The sequence below is a fragment of the Haplochromis burtoni genome, unplaced genomic scaffold (genome assembly GCF_018398535.1).
Source record: "Haplochromis burtoni strain Fernald_Lab_line unplaced genomic scaffold, NCSU_Asbu1 Contig_8, whole genome shotgun sequence".
In the NCBI taxonomy this organism is placed as follows: domain Eukaryota; kingdom Metazoa; phylum Chordata; class Actinopteri; order Cichliformes; family Cichlidae; genus Haplochromis; species Haplochromis burtoni.
Window position 1 is genome coordinate 337,636 of NW_024582369.1, and position 13,753 is coordinate 351,388.

At 40.5% G+C, this 13,753-nt stretch overlaps 1 protein-coding gene across 1 annotated transcript in view; it reads left to right on the plus strand.

Moving 5' to 3' along the window:
• Positions 1 to 636: 636 nt before the first annotated feature.
• Positions 637 to 13,753, plus strand: part of utrn (utrophin) — a gene marked incomplete in the record, with an annotated part of 177,892 nt that continues 164,775 nt past the window's right edge. The window contains 6 exon segments of the mRNA XM_042225838.1: positions 637 to 814; positions 8,445 to 8,506; positions 9,716 to 9,808; positions 10,968 to 11,045; positions 12,474 to 12,566; positions 13,195 to 13,367. Coding sequence (XP_042081772.1) covers positions 733 to 814; positions 8,445 to 8,506; positions 9,716 to 9,808; positions 10,968 to 11,045; positions 12,474 to 12,566; positions 13,195 to 13,367 — 581 coding nt within the window.

Here is a 13,753-nt window from a genome sequence, read left to right on the forward strand (position 1 = left end):
CCACTCTCTCTGTGTGGGAATAGAGCTGTTTGTTCAGTTGGCCCTCATTGACTAAATATATCAATGGGCAAATGGACTCTGGCTTTTTCCCTGTTCCCTGCTCCACTGCCCCGGCTGAGACCCTCAGTGAATGTCAGGACCCACGTCTCAGTTTTAACTCAGTCTGCTGTAACAGTTCTGTTTTTCTGAGAGTCAGGGACACTGATTGCTTCACTTTGATGTAAACCAAAGGCAAAAGAGGTGGCTGTCCTAACCCTAAACCGTTCTGCTAAGGCACGCTCATTCTGGGTCGCGGTTATTTGAATTAGAGCTGTTGTTTCCAGCAGTATCGTGTTTGCAGGCGAGAATCAACTGATTTCACAAAGCGTACAACACACACACACCCCTCTCTAACCTTTCACTTACCTATTAATTATTTAATTAACGATCTTTTTTTCTCACTCGTGGTTTTTTCTCAGCCTTGTGTGTGCGAACGTTTGTATGTCGTGACAGAGTGCCCGACCCGGCACCCCACATAAACCCACCCAGCGTCATCGATGAATGCTGTCACACCTCCACCTCCACTTCCTCTTTCTCTTTTCTTTTTTTTCTTGTTCTCTCACTCACTCACTCTCCCACCACCCACCACTAACGCTGCTGCCACTACCTTGTCTTCCTGTTCCGGATTACTTGTTTTCCTTTTTCTTTTTCTCTATTGTGTGTGTATATATTTGTAAGGTCTGTATTGCTGTCATGAATTTGGGTAAATGGATGTCGTGGAGAAAGCGTAACTTTTTCAGAAGAAAAGGAAAGCATGAAAGTAGCCTCGATTTAGGTAAGCTTGTCTTGATTAACCTAAAAAGCAGACTAAACACACCGGCATTGATTCTGTTTTTCATAGCCGAAGGAGCATAATTGTGAACGTTACCCATGACTTTGGTCAATTGATCGATTCTTTTTCTTTTCCTGCTCGTGATTTTTATACAACTTCTCTCTTTCTGTCATATTTTAGTCGTGATGTGCATACTTTTTATTTGTGTGAATGAGATAGTTGATCATCCCTGGGTTTTATGGCTCCTTATCTAGCCAGTCAACCATCACGCAGCAGAAGACTGCTGATCAGCAGTCGTGTTGTGATTTATCTGCACAATGGAAGAGAGTGTGATGTCTCGTTTTGTCACATCCACAAAACACTCATACTCTACTGAAAAAGTAACTACACGAAGCTCTGCAAATTGCACTGCAGAGCTTGCACCACCTCTTGATAAAGCTGGAGTAAAGATTGCCAACATTTACACATAATTGAGTTAAGCGTTTACATTTCTTTCACTCCAGCTCCTCTGTGTTGTGTTAAAGTTGGTTGTGAATTCCTTTCCAACCTTAGTTTGAGTTGTGTAGACTTCCAGCAAATGCAGATAGGAAAGTCAACGCCTCTGCCCCACCGCATCGCCTACTCCATAATCCCGTGTTGCATCTATGTTTGTGTGCCAATCTCTGTCTGACATGCCGATTTTTGCCTTTGTTTTCCTCAAACTTGCATTCTGTCCCATCGCATGCTGGAATGGTGCCGAACAGCGTTCATCTGTGTTCGCCCCCTATCACACGATGCATCATGACTCCCCACCCTTGGCTTGCCCTGTCCTGTTTCGCTCTGCTCCAACCACTTTCCCTTTCCCTGACAGCGTCCCTGTTTCCCTCCCCTCTCCTTTTTCTCTCTGTTGCTGCATTCTTGCAATCTGTTCCTCTCTCTGTGGTCAAGGAGTGACAGACACATGGGAGAGACAAGAAGAGGGAGGCAGGAATATCGAATTCTTCTTTGCGCAGATACTCTTGGACTATCTCCTCCGGCTCTTTACTTGACTTCTGTTGGTTCTTATGTTGAGCATTACGGTGGCCTCTGGTAAAAGATGGCTCAGCATGGACTCAGTCTTAGAGGTAGGAACTTTTGACAGGTGTGCGCGCTTGTAGATTGGTGGCAGCTAGGACCTTGGTTTTAAATCGTGCATATTTTTAGTGTTCTTGCAATCTGATCAAGGTGTAGGCGCAAGATATGGGGTGGCTGGATTAAAAGGAGAGTGTGCCATGAAATGAGAGATTTTGTTTTCTCAAACTGTCTTTTTTCTGTTTTTCTTCTCTCATGCACTTTGTTAAATGCGCCAAAGATACTGGTGGGGTTTACCAAAGGTCAGTTTTTGGACATTTCTTTTTATTTCTACTGAAAAACTGAACATATCTGAACAAGCATAGAAAAATACAAGCTATATTTGGACTGTTGTAAATTGGGCATATGGAGTTAAAACCAGTTCGAGTTCCTTCACATTCCTTCACTGCATTTATTATATTTTTTCTCTTTCCCTCACTTTTACAAGCAGCACAGGCGATTTACACTGCTCTTGTTAAATCTCTGCCGTGTGTGGGGTGATCCGGCTTGTTGAACAAAATTCGTCACCCTGGCCTGACTTCCCCAAAGCCCCGTGCCCTCTCACCTCACTGTTTCTGCTCAGCCCTAATTACACGCACCTCTGCAGACCACGGGGGTGTTTTGAAGAATGTAAGTGGGGATATGGGTTAATCCATTTGGACGTTATGAGTGTTTTCCTTGCAAATTCCCAGATCTTGGCAAGGGTAGAGTGTCAACAAAGCTGTATGGGCTGGGGCAAGCTTAGACAAGTGACCAGTGGGGTAGGGAGGAGGAATGCATAGGAAATTATAGGAATTCTATTCATTCCTCTAAACCTACAGATTCAAAGTAATACACGTCTGCCAGCACACTTTGAGTCAGACTGAGCAGTATCCTTGTATGAGCGTGATTGTTGTAGGATTGTGTGTATTTCCTGTATACGGATTAGCGCTTTTCATTCAACCGTGGGTGGTGCTCTCCTGACAGGACAGTCCGTAGCCAAGGCTTCTTCCAAGGAGCCATCAAGGTGAAGTTCAGCATGTGATACTTTTTTTTTCTTTTTCTTTTTTGTGAGCTGTGTAGCAGCCAAGCCAAGAGCTCAGTTTAATGCTTCACCAATGACCTGAGAAAGGCACGCATTCAGTCTCATTATTTTTGGTGTAGCCACACTCATGCTAGTTTGTTGTTTTTCTTTCATTTACCTTTCCAGACACTTCAGCTAATGCAGGAGCTGTATTGTTGACGTGTTAGCCGTGCTCATTCATCGGTCGAACATGCATTTTAAGCCGTTCGCTGAAACGGCGAACTGGGAAAACCTTGGGCTATGATTTTAACTGCTGGGTATGAATTAGTTAGAGGTAACAGCTGCTCACTGGTGTGGCAAACTTTGTAAATATCTCTGTTTGGAAAAGCTCCGAGCTCCCGTGTGTTTACTGTGTGGTGCTGTCGTGGAAACCCTGATGGTTTGTTTGATTTCTCACCTCAGTGCTTTCCACATAGTTTTCCCCGTTTTCTCTACTTTGCGGTCACAGGCTCTCTCCACCTGTGAGAGCGAGGGGGAGACCGGGGCTCTATATTTAATGTGTCTGCTCTTGTGTTCCCAGCTGGCTGCTTTGAGAAACGTGTGCTTCTGTTAATTTATTTCCTTCTTTTTTTTGCTCCTTGAACATTTATGTTATATTATGTTTTTCAGGTGTGTTTGTGATTCTTTTTCTCAGGTTCGTCAGCACTGTTTAAACTTTAATTAACGTGCTGTTATCCAGCAGTTAGGGAAATGATTGCAGTTTGGCAGCTTGATGGATCTTGGCCAAATTTCAGGAAAAATAAACTTGTGTTATCACACCAGGTTCAAAGAGTGAACTGATTAGAATTTGTGCATCAAAGGTCACTGACTTCATGAAACATGCTTTGAACATAACTCAAGAATTCCTACTGTAATTGTAACAAAGTTGTTACTCTGGACAGAAATAGGTGTGAACTGTAAAGTGGGTTTGAGTTTTTTAGAATTTATCACCTTGGTTGTTGTCATTCTGCAAACAGGATGAAACACAACACTTTGGTCTTAAGCTGTGGTGTGGGTGCACACCCATGCATACCATGTGTTGAGAGTATGAGTTGGATCACTCTGCTGAACTCGAGATTACTCCTCCTGATGTAATCATTACTTCATTTTTTGACTGCTGGCAACCCCCCCCCCAAAACAAACAAACAAACAAAAACAAAACAATCACTTGTTTCTCAATACTATATAACAGTACTGTCTGTGCAAAGCATATACAGACTTAGATTGATGTGTTTATGTATGACTCAGTTATTAGACGTATGTTGACTGTTTGGCAAGGCTGGAATATTTTTCTCCGCGAAGGAATGTGCATGTAATTCCTTTCTTCACTGTGCTTGTGCTGTATATTTACTTCTCCTCATTTGGTTGATAGAATGTGTCAAAGCAGATTACATGAATAAGTGAAGTGAAAGTTTCCAAACTGATTGGACGAGGACCTGGTAAAGGATACTGAAACAAGAAATACTTGTCACATTAATAAACAATAATAAAAATGTTAAAAATAAGCTAATCTGTTTCTATTTGAGAAATTTCAGTGTTTTAATAGTTTAAAAACTATATTTGGATGCTAAATTTAAAAGTAGTTTTTAAGCGCAAACATAAGTGCATAAAAAAAGTAATCACAAATTCAGTAATGGCATATAAAACAATGTTTAAATAGAACCTAAAACGAGGCTTTGCGCTGTCTTCTTTGAAGGCTTTCCTACATTAGCAGGAAGCTTTGGTGTGTTTATGTGCATATTGAAGTGTGTAAACCTTTAAAGGTGCATATGAGCATTCTCTGAGCTTTAATTTGATGCGAAATTTCCTGCTGCAGAAATGCACGTTCTGATGGTGTAGATGTTAATAATTAATGTTAATAATAAATCAGTGTCCAACCTAACTGCCTCAGGTAAGTGGCTCAGAGTTTTACTGGCCTGCAATAAAATATTATAATTTAATTATCATAATAATTTATTTATATATTCCTTTAATCTAAATCTGATAAATAATGTTACTAAAGCTTTGAGCTAAATAGGGTCTAGTACACCCCATGTCCCACTTTTAGACTCACCCCTGCTTGCTGCAGGTATCACTGCAATAGAAAGTGGGACGGCTGCTGTCAGCTTTTAGCAAGCTGCGTGATTTAAACACGATATTTGACTAAGTTACCAGTTCATCTGCCCACATGCGCTTCTATTTTAAACTTCTGCGGCTTTTTGTACATTTTTCAGTGTAAAACCAACAGCGGTTGATGGGAGCAGCTACAATGTTTGTTTTTCCTTAACACTGGAGCTTGCTGAACAGGTGGTTTGATTTGATTAAGGACGCTCACTAGCTTTTTCCCAGTAAACTTTTTTATGGTGATTACAGTGACGAGCGCTGCTGTTTTGAACACTAGAAGAAATGTTTATTCACTCCACCTGAGCTCACAGTCGTGAAAACAGCTCGGCCTCTTTGCTTTTTGCTGTGTGTAGACGTAAACTAGCCACGCTAAAATACTTGCATAGTGACAGCTGAGTGCTGCAGAGTCATAGGTTAATGAAGCATCAAAGCAAAAATATTTGCGTTGTGGTTTTTTCATTAGTTATTCAATTTACTCAATGAGTCTTTGCAGCCCTAGTAAAAGCTTGATTCATTGATGGATAAAAGGGTCGGTTACTCACTGAGCAACAAGAGAAAGTGCAAAAGATTTGACTGATGTGTTAAGCAGATTATTTAAAGCGTAACAAAAAGTCAATATTGTATATTTATTCTATTTATTCTATGTCTAGCATGTCTATTCTATGCTATTGTTGGTGTATTATCAATAGAAAGCACCATATGTAGAACATAAGTCTTTAATGTTTATGCCTCCATCACGTCATCACTTAAAGACCGGATTAAACAGTCATGTTTGTAATAGCAGGTTTTAAATTCAGCTCCTTAACAGATACAAGAATTTGTGCTGAATTATTTTTGTCACACTGGACGTTCGTATCACATCAACTTACAATGAAGCGAAGCTTAAACTTGAAGCCTCCCAGCTGATTAGAGCAAACACTTATGGCTCTGGCCCAATTAAACAAAATATAAAAATAAAAGTACAATTTTTAAATGACCTAAACAAGATGTCATTGCAAGAGTTGTTGCACAGGCTGTACATTGCAACACACTGAGTGTGCACGTGTGCTTCGGGGACACTAGAAGAGTGTAAAAGGAATGTTTGTGTCCACAATCAAGCATAATACCTGCCTTGCACAAATAGGACTGTAGCTGAATTGTGTATGTGATGCTGTGACTAGCTACAAATGAGAAAACTAGCATCGGTGTACATGTGTAATGTAAAGTTGTAAACTTGTGCATACTCCCCTTTTTTATTAAATTGCTTTTTCTTGTGTTGCTCATACAAACACACTCTTGAACACACTTTCTCACACACAGCCTGCTGCCTACTTTGATCTGTCCTGCAGCGAGGCATTCCTGTGCTGCAGCGAGTAGGAGCAGCAGACAGATTGAGGGGGAGCATTGTGTATGAATCGAGTGTATTGTCCTATGAAGATGGTAAGGTAGAGAATGTAGGAGACCTGAACCCCAAGGGACCCTCTCCCCAGGGGCCTCTACAGGGTGCCAATAACGCTGTAAGAACAGAAGGCCTGTGCATGGGCCTTTATATAAAAGGAAAATTGATATTGTGTTGAAAGCATACCTGTCTTTGCTCCTTGTGAGCTATTTTCTCAATGTTCTTGCCAGTGATTCCTCCCCTTTTGGCTGCCTTTCTCTAGTATTTTTGGCCCACTCTGCTTGCCCCCCCCCCCAGCATTGTTTTTGTCTGGTGGTCCACCTATTTTTTTCTTTCATCCCTTTCCTTGTCTGTTCTCCTTGTCAGAACATGTTTAACCACCTGTAAGTTATCTACTGTAATTGATCATCATCTGTTACTGGGTGCCGTGTTATGGCTCGTGGTCTTTGCCAACCATTTTGTCATTTTGTTTTTCAACATGAAACCTTCTTTGTCTCATGTATCCTTTTTCTGTCATCATCTTCATTAAACCCTTCCATCAGCTGTCTTTTCTTTAAGAATAATACAAAAAAGTAAAGAAACCCCAAGCTTTTTTTTTTTGTTTTTTTTTCCCCTGCCTCAAATTTATATGGAAGAGGGTTCAACCAACACTCGGGAGGTGTTTCTATAGCAGTCTGTGATTCGATGCACTAAAGGCAATGACACAAAGATAGCAAAGTTCAAGCGTATACCAGTCTAGGCAACAAGCCTCTTCTGGTTTGGTCCCCACCTCAAAATCTAACCTAGCCAGTTGCCTGTTTCCTCATACGCTTACTAGTCTCTTGCTACCTCGTCCTTTCCTGTGGCATTTCTGAAGAAATGTATATTATAAAACTATTGTCCATTTCCCTCATCTGCCCTTACGTATTTGGTCTTTAAGGTCTTTTAGATCACTGATTTGGGGAAAGTCAGAGGAGAAACCCTCTCTGCTACCACTGTTTATCCAGTCCCGTCACCTGTTCACCTGTTTCACCTGTTTCACCTGCTTCTACTCTACTCTTACCATTCACTTGTTTTTATGCAGTTTGTCACCCAGCCAGCCGCTACACAAACACACACACTCTACACATCCCAAACAGAGAAGCCAACCAGTGCTGAGGCTGGTGATGTTAACCTTTTGACCTTTTGTTCACTTCATGGTGCTTTGCACAGCTGCTGGTTGACCTGACCCCCACACACATAAGGCACTTTAACAGCTTTCCTAACCTTAGATTACAGTCTGATCAAGACCTCAGCTAGAGTGTTTTGAGGCAGATGTGAATACGTCTTTTTACCCGTTTCCTTGGTGGTTACACTGAAATTGACTGAGAACGCAATGGATTAGTTATTTTAGAGTTCATAGAAACGGCACATTAGAAAGAAGCCTAAGTAAAACTGAAATCAATTCTCAAGAGAAGTCCAAGGCTTTGTGCGAGCTACTCTGATCCATTACAGGAGCCAGCCATCGCCCTGGCACATCAAAGCAGCTGACCCTCTGCCTGTCACACAATGAGGCCTTATTAGAGAGCCATGTTGGAGAGAATAAAGGAGGCGCAGGAAGGGAGGGAGTCAAGTGGGAAGAGAATGTGAAATATTTGTACAGTTGGATTCAGGGGAACATTATAAATGGACAAGGGTGTGCGCACATGTGCAAAAAGGTTTGTTGGCTTTACTTGTCACACCGTGCACCTGTTGACATTTGGTACGCACGTTTAAAATACCCCTCATTTTGTTCTGGTAATTTTCTGATGTTCCAGCCACATTGATCGGGATGCTTTTAAGTCAAAAAGCCTCAGGCTGTAATTACCATTTACCTCATCAGTGTAAGTTGATTTGTGCCGAGATCAAGTCGCTCCCTGGAAAACCAGGTGGAAATGGACATCAAGTTGTAACAATGTTCGCTGCTTCTTTTAAAAGGCTGACCTCTACCTGACGTCACTTTTGATCCACCTGTTCATGTTCTTGACAATCAATTCTTCTTCTTTTTTTCTTTTCCTGCACAGATGAGCACGACGCAGTGCAGAAGAAAACGTTCACCAAATGGATAAATGCACAATTCTCCAAGGTAATGTGAAACATTAGAGCCAAACATTTTCAAATGGATGTCAAGCACTCTCCTTTTTTCCTCATAGTACAAAAAAATCTTCATCTGCCTAATAATGTTGTAAAATGTTAAATCTGCAGTCAGCAGAGCATTTGCGTCTTTTTCGTACTATGTGACTAAGCACTCAGCAATCCCACTCTGTAAATTTACGTTGTCCGTGTTGCTGTGTGCTTCCTAAACACTTCCTCTTTGCAATAATACCACTTCCAGTTGATTGTGGAATATCTGGGAGAGAAAAATTTCACACTCAAATGCAGTGAGCTCTTTAAATGACCATTCTTGCACAAAAGTTTTTAAAGATAGACTGGATGTCTAGGTGCTTGATTTTATACACCAATGAGACTGAAGATTAACAGGTGTGGCCCAGTATTTTTTTTCCATACAGTGCAGCTGCACAAACTGATGGATGACATCTTTCTTGTGCTAAAGAGACATGAGGGGTACTTCCCACAGTCTGACCTGCATAGACCTGCTCCAGAGTTAGTCTTCTAAACAACTGTTAACTGAATAATTAACTTGAACTTGAGCTGCAGCGACTTATCAGCGAAGTGGGTGTTTAACCTTTTCATTACCAAGCTGCATCATTAGACTAAAGCTCAGGGGGCACAGTGACCTCAAGACCCATCCATGATACCAGCGCTGCCATACTATTGTTTGTATTATTTCTTAAGCTAAAAACTAAATAATAAATTAAAAAGGTTAATGTTAATGTCTTTTAGTTTATGTCAGAGCGTTAATAGTCTATGTGTGTGGTCCTTGTATATATTTTTTTATTCTTATAAAACAACAATCAGAGAATATTAAATATTTTTGGCTGATTTTTTTTTTTTTTCTAGTTGGTCTACCTGAGCTAATTACTGTCCTCACACTGTTTTCTCCTAAATACTTTGAGTTTCATTCTTACACTTGTTTCATTTGGATAGTTTCAGATTTGTTGACTGTCTGTGCCTTTTAACACTGGTTGTTACAATGTGCCAAACTTTCTCTTCTTCTTTCTGCATACCACTGTGACATGTGAGCTTATTCTCAGTGACGCTTGAAGTGTTTGAATTAAATGTAAATGCCTGTCTCTCCAAAGCTGCAGCCACACTCAGGGCCTCTTATCACTGGTATTGACTGTTCTAATCCAGTCTTATGATAAATCTAATGCAGAAATTGTGGTGTTTCCAGACAGGGAAGACGCCCATCAAAGACATGTTCACCGATTTGAGAGACGGGAGGAAGCTGCTGGACCTTCTGGAGGGTCTCACTGGCAGTGTCCTGGTGGGTTTTTGTATACGTACATTAACATTCGTGAGACTTTTTCTTTTTTTTCTTTTTCTTTTTTTGTTGTTTTTATTCAAATTTGACATTTTAAAAAAGTTTGCTGTTTGAATGCATGAAGTTCGAGATTTGATTTCAAGGAGGCACGTTCAAGCCTCAGAAATGCTCATGAAAGGTTTGGCAGTGCATGCAGTCAAATTATAGTAGTGCAGTGTTTTGTTTTGTTTCTTTTCCCCCCTTTCCTCCTCCTCTTAAGTGAAAGTCATGCCAGTACAAGCACATGCACGATGTGATGTAAACACACAGGTTAAATCTAATGTAAACATCTGAGCCACTCTGGAGTGCCGTGCTTGGCTTTTGCTTCCTAAATTAAAACACGTATTTTACGCTTATGTTATTTCTTATTTAATTTTGGTAAATACATGTTATGTTATTTGAATTTCTGCAGCTTTCAGCAAACTATCACTTTACTCACCTAAAACTTTATTCAAAAAGAGGTTGGCATAATGGATAAAGAAGTACTATGGGAAAGGAGACTAAAGATATGCATGTCCTCTATGACTGGCTTTGTGCTTGTATATGCAATTTTTATTTTACTGTTTTCTTTCTTTTTCTTTTTTTCTGTACCACCCTTCAGCAGCATATCATATTTCTAACACCTGCAGCCGTATATTGAGTGCCAACTGTCTTTGTGCCATATATGTTGGCACACACATGTGCACAAAGGCTTTTTTCACTGATACCAGAATACTAATTCTATAATTGGGTGCTAATGAGTGGTTGACGTATGTGAAGACTTAAAAAGGATTAGCAGTTGGCAGCCATTCACTGAGCCATTCTTTCCATAAGTTCTTGTGGACGCTGCTGAGAGCGTAATAGCTGTGATAATGTATGGTGTGAAACACTGTGTGGAGTGATGGCATACCTTATCTACATTTAACCCCCAAGCTTTGGCTTGAAGTTGGGGAACAAGTCGTCAAGGTGACTTGTTCGCAAATGAGAATATATTTATTTATTTATTAACCCGCAGAAACTCATTTGAATAAATGAGTTACAGGAAACGAGAGCCAAAACTGTTGACTTGCATGATTTTTAGCCTTGATTGGCTGGTGAACCATGAACGTGTCAGCTGATTTATGCTGCATTTCCTCTTCCTCAGAGCAAAGAGCGAGGTTCCACCAGAGTGCACTCTCTGAACAACGTCAACAAAGTACTTCAAGTCCTACATCAAAACAATGTGAGTACTTCCTGTTTGGTGGCAAAGCTGTTGTGCGTTTGTCATTTTCTACCACGTGCCGTTAAAGAAGAGTCTGTTTCATTTCAGCCTCATAAGATAATCAGAAATAAGGAGCTATATTAAACTGTGAAATGATGTCATGTTGTATTTTGTTGAAGTAGAAACTCCCAAACTCTATGTCCACACTGCACATTTACAGTCATGGTTGCACTGTTTTTGATTCAAACCAGTAACTCTTCCTCTAATTATACAAAACTCCTTAATCTCCTGGGGCCTCTGAATTCATTTCATACACAAGTCATTTTCTTGTGTATTTTTCTTTGTCCTTCTGCCTCCTTCGCTGCTTCATTTCATCATCCCTCCTCCTACTTTCTGTGTACAACAGTTGGTCATAATGCCTTGACCTCAGCAGTGGGAGATAAGGGGCAGGGCAGACTCATGGGAAGCAGCAGAGACTGAAGTTTGCATGCAAATCCTGCTGCTTTCACTCTTGCAAGAGGCAAAATAAGTGTCAACTGGCCAAAGTTTCCACAAGCCTGAACAGTGGAAACATATTTGAAAACAATTACATTTTTTTCCCATGGAAGACACAACTCTGCAATTGGATTTAGTCAGTTCATGTTATTATTATTATTATTATTTTCCGGATGGAGGGTACTTCAGGAGACAATACTGCGAGTTTTGGAGTGGGTGATGACTGTATTTGTGCGTGTCTGCTCTGATGCATATGTGAGGCTTTGTTTCATGAGAGATGTGGAGAAGTAATGGTGTGGCAGCATGAGGCTAATTGGTACTAGATGGGTCAGAGGCCAGCTCTGCATAGAACAAGAAAGGACACTTCATAACTTGACCAGACACATGACCTCATGTTCCACTCTGTGCCTTGATCCTCTCCACAATATTTATATATAATCAGTTCACACTTGGCCTTAGTTCATATAATACATGTCTGATGAACCTGCAGACCTCACTTCACCACTGGGAGGCTGTAATTAGGGTGGCATAATCTGCTTTGTGGAGACAGTTGACTGGGTGGAAGTGTTCAGCTTTAACACTGATGGCTCATTAAGATGTAAAGTAATATAAGAAAACTCGAATCCCATTTCAAAGGAGAGCTCCTCTGGTTTTACTCAGCAAGTGTGTTTACAGGTTCTGCCAAGTGTTACTGAGCATAACAACTCACAGCAAGCTTTTTATGGTCCCACAGATATCTTTGGGAAAGCTGATTAATTTCTTCAAGTCACTCAGTAGAAGTATTAATACCATTTCAGAGCAATAGCTTCAATTTTTAGGATTAATATGTTCCCCATAAGAACACATTTCCATATATTTGAACGTTAATAACCTGCAAGCTCAGAAAGTAGAAATCACAAATGTTTATTTGGTTGCTTGTGATATTTTTAACAACTTGGTCTGTCCTCCTTTCAGGTGGATCTGGTAAACATAGGAGGGACAGATATTGTGGATGGGAACCACAAGCTGACCTTGGGCCTCATCTGGAGTATTATCCTTCATTGGCAGGTGAGCAGGGTGCACGCACACACACACACACACACTTCTGTTTGCTAACCCTGGGATCAAAAAAACAGATGATGGAAAATCAGTATTGATGTTCACACATGCGTGTATGCATGTAAACATGTATATCACCCAGTGCTTTGTGTGCTCAACCTGCTGGCGTAAAACGGCTCAAGAGGTTCTTTCATAAGGTTTGAACCTTACCATTTTTTTTTTTCAACATTTGTTTTTCATTACTTTCATTATTGTTAGTTAATGTAACAGATGCCACATGCATTTTTTTTTGTCTTTTGTTTGGGTGTTAGACATGGTGTCTGTTTTATTAACTGCATTATATTTTATAACTACAGGAATCCTTATCCTTTTAGGATAAAAAAAATCTGGCTAATTTAATGTGCATAGAGTTATTGAGAAAGAGGTTTTCATTGCTGATGCTCCTATTCAATGTGCCCACCTGCTAATAAGAGAATCAATACAATGATTCTGCTGACTTTCAATAGAAGGGGAAGTGATCTATTCAGCCAGAATATAGAAACTACTGTTTTGAATCAAAATGTGGGCGTACAGGTTTTTGCTCTTCATTAATCATCCACATTAAAACTCCTCTTTCAATGTACATGTCTCTCTTTAGGTGAAAGACGTCATGAAGGATGTTATGTCCAACCTACAGCAGACCAACAGTGAAAAGCTCTTACTGAGTTGGGTACGACAGTGCACCCGCTCTTACCCGCAAATCAATGTGTTGAATTTCACCACCAGCTGGGTGGATGGCCTAGCTCTAAACGGCATACTTCACCACTTCAGGTGAGGAATAAGGGGACGCTCAGCAGGTACTTTAGCAATAAGTGTGGACATACTGCTATTACCTGACTGGTACAAACAAAGGAGCATTGGGACCACATTAAGAAAAAAAATATGTAGCTGTTCGTTTTAAGAATAAAGTAAAAAGAAACACGCAGACTTGGAGGAGTCAGCACAGATACTGATGGTCACAGCCTTGTGTGGCAGAGAGGATGTATGTTGTATCACAAGACGCAATAAGATCGCTGATAAAGTTGTGTCTCATGTTGTAACTCAACTTCACAAAGCATTTTGTAAAGAGTATAGCAGCTGTGGCAGTTGCCTGACTTGAAATGACAACTTTAATCCCCACATCTCAGCTTTATTCTCAAAATGAACATTATATACAT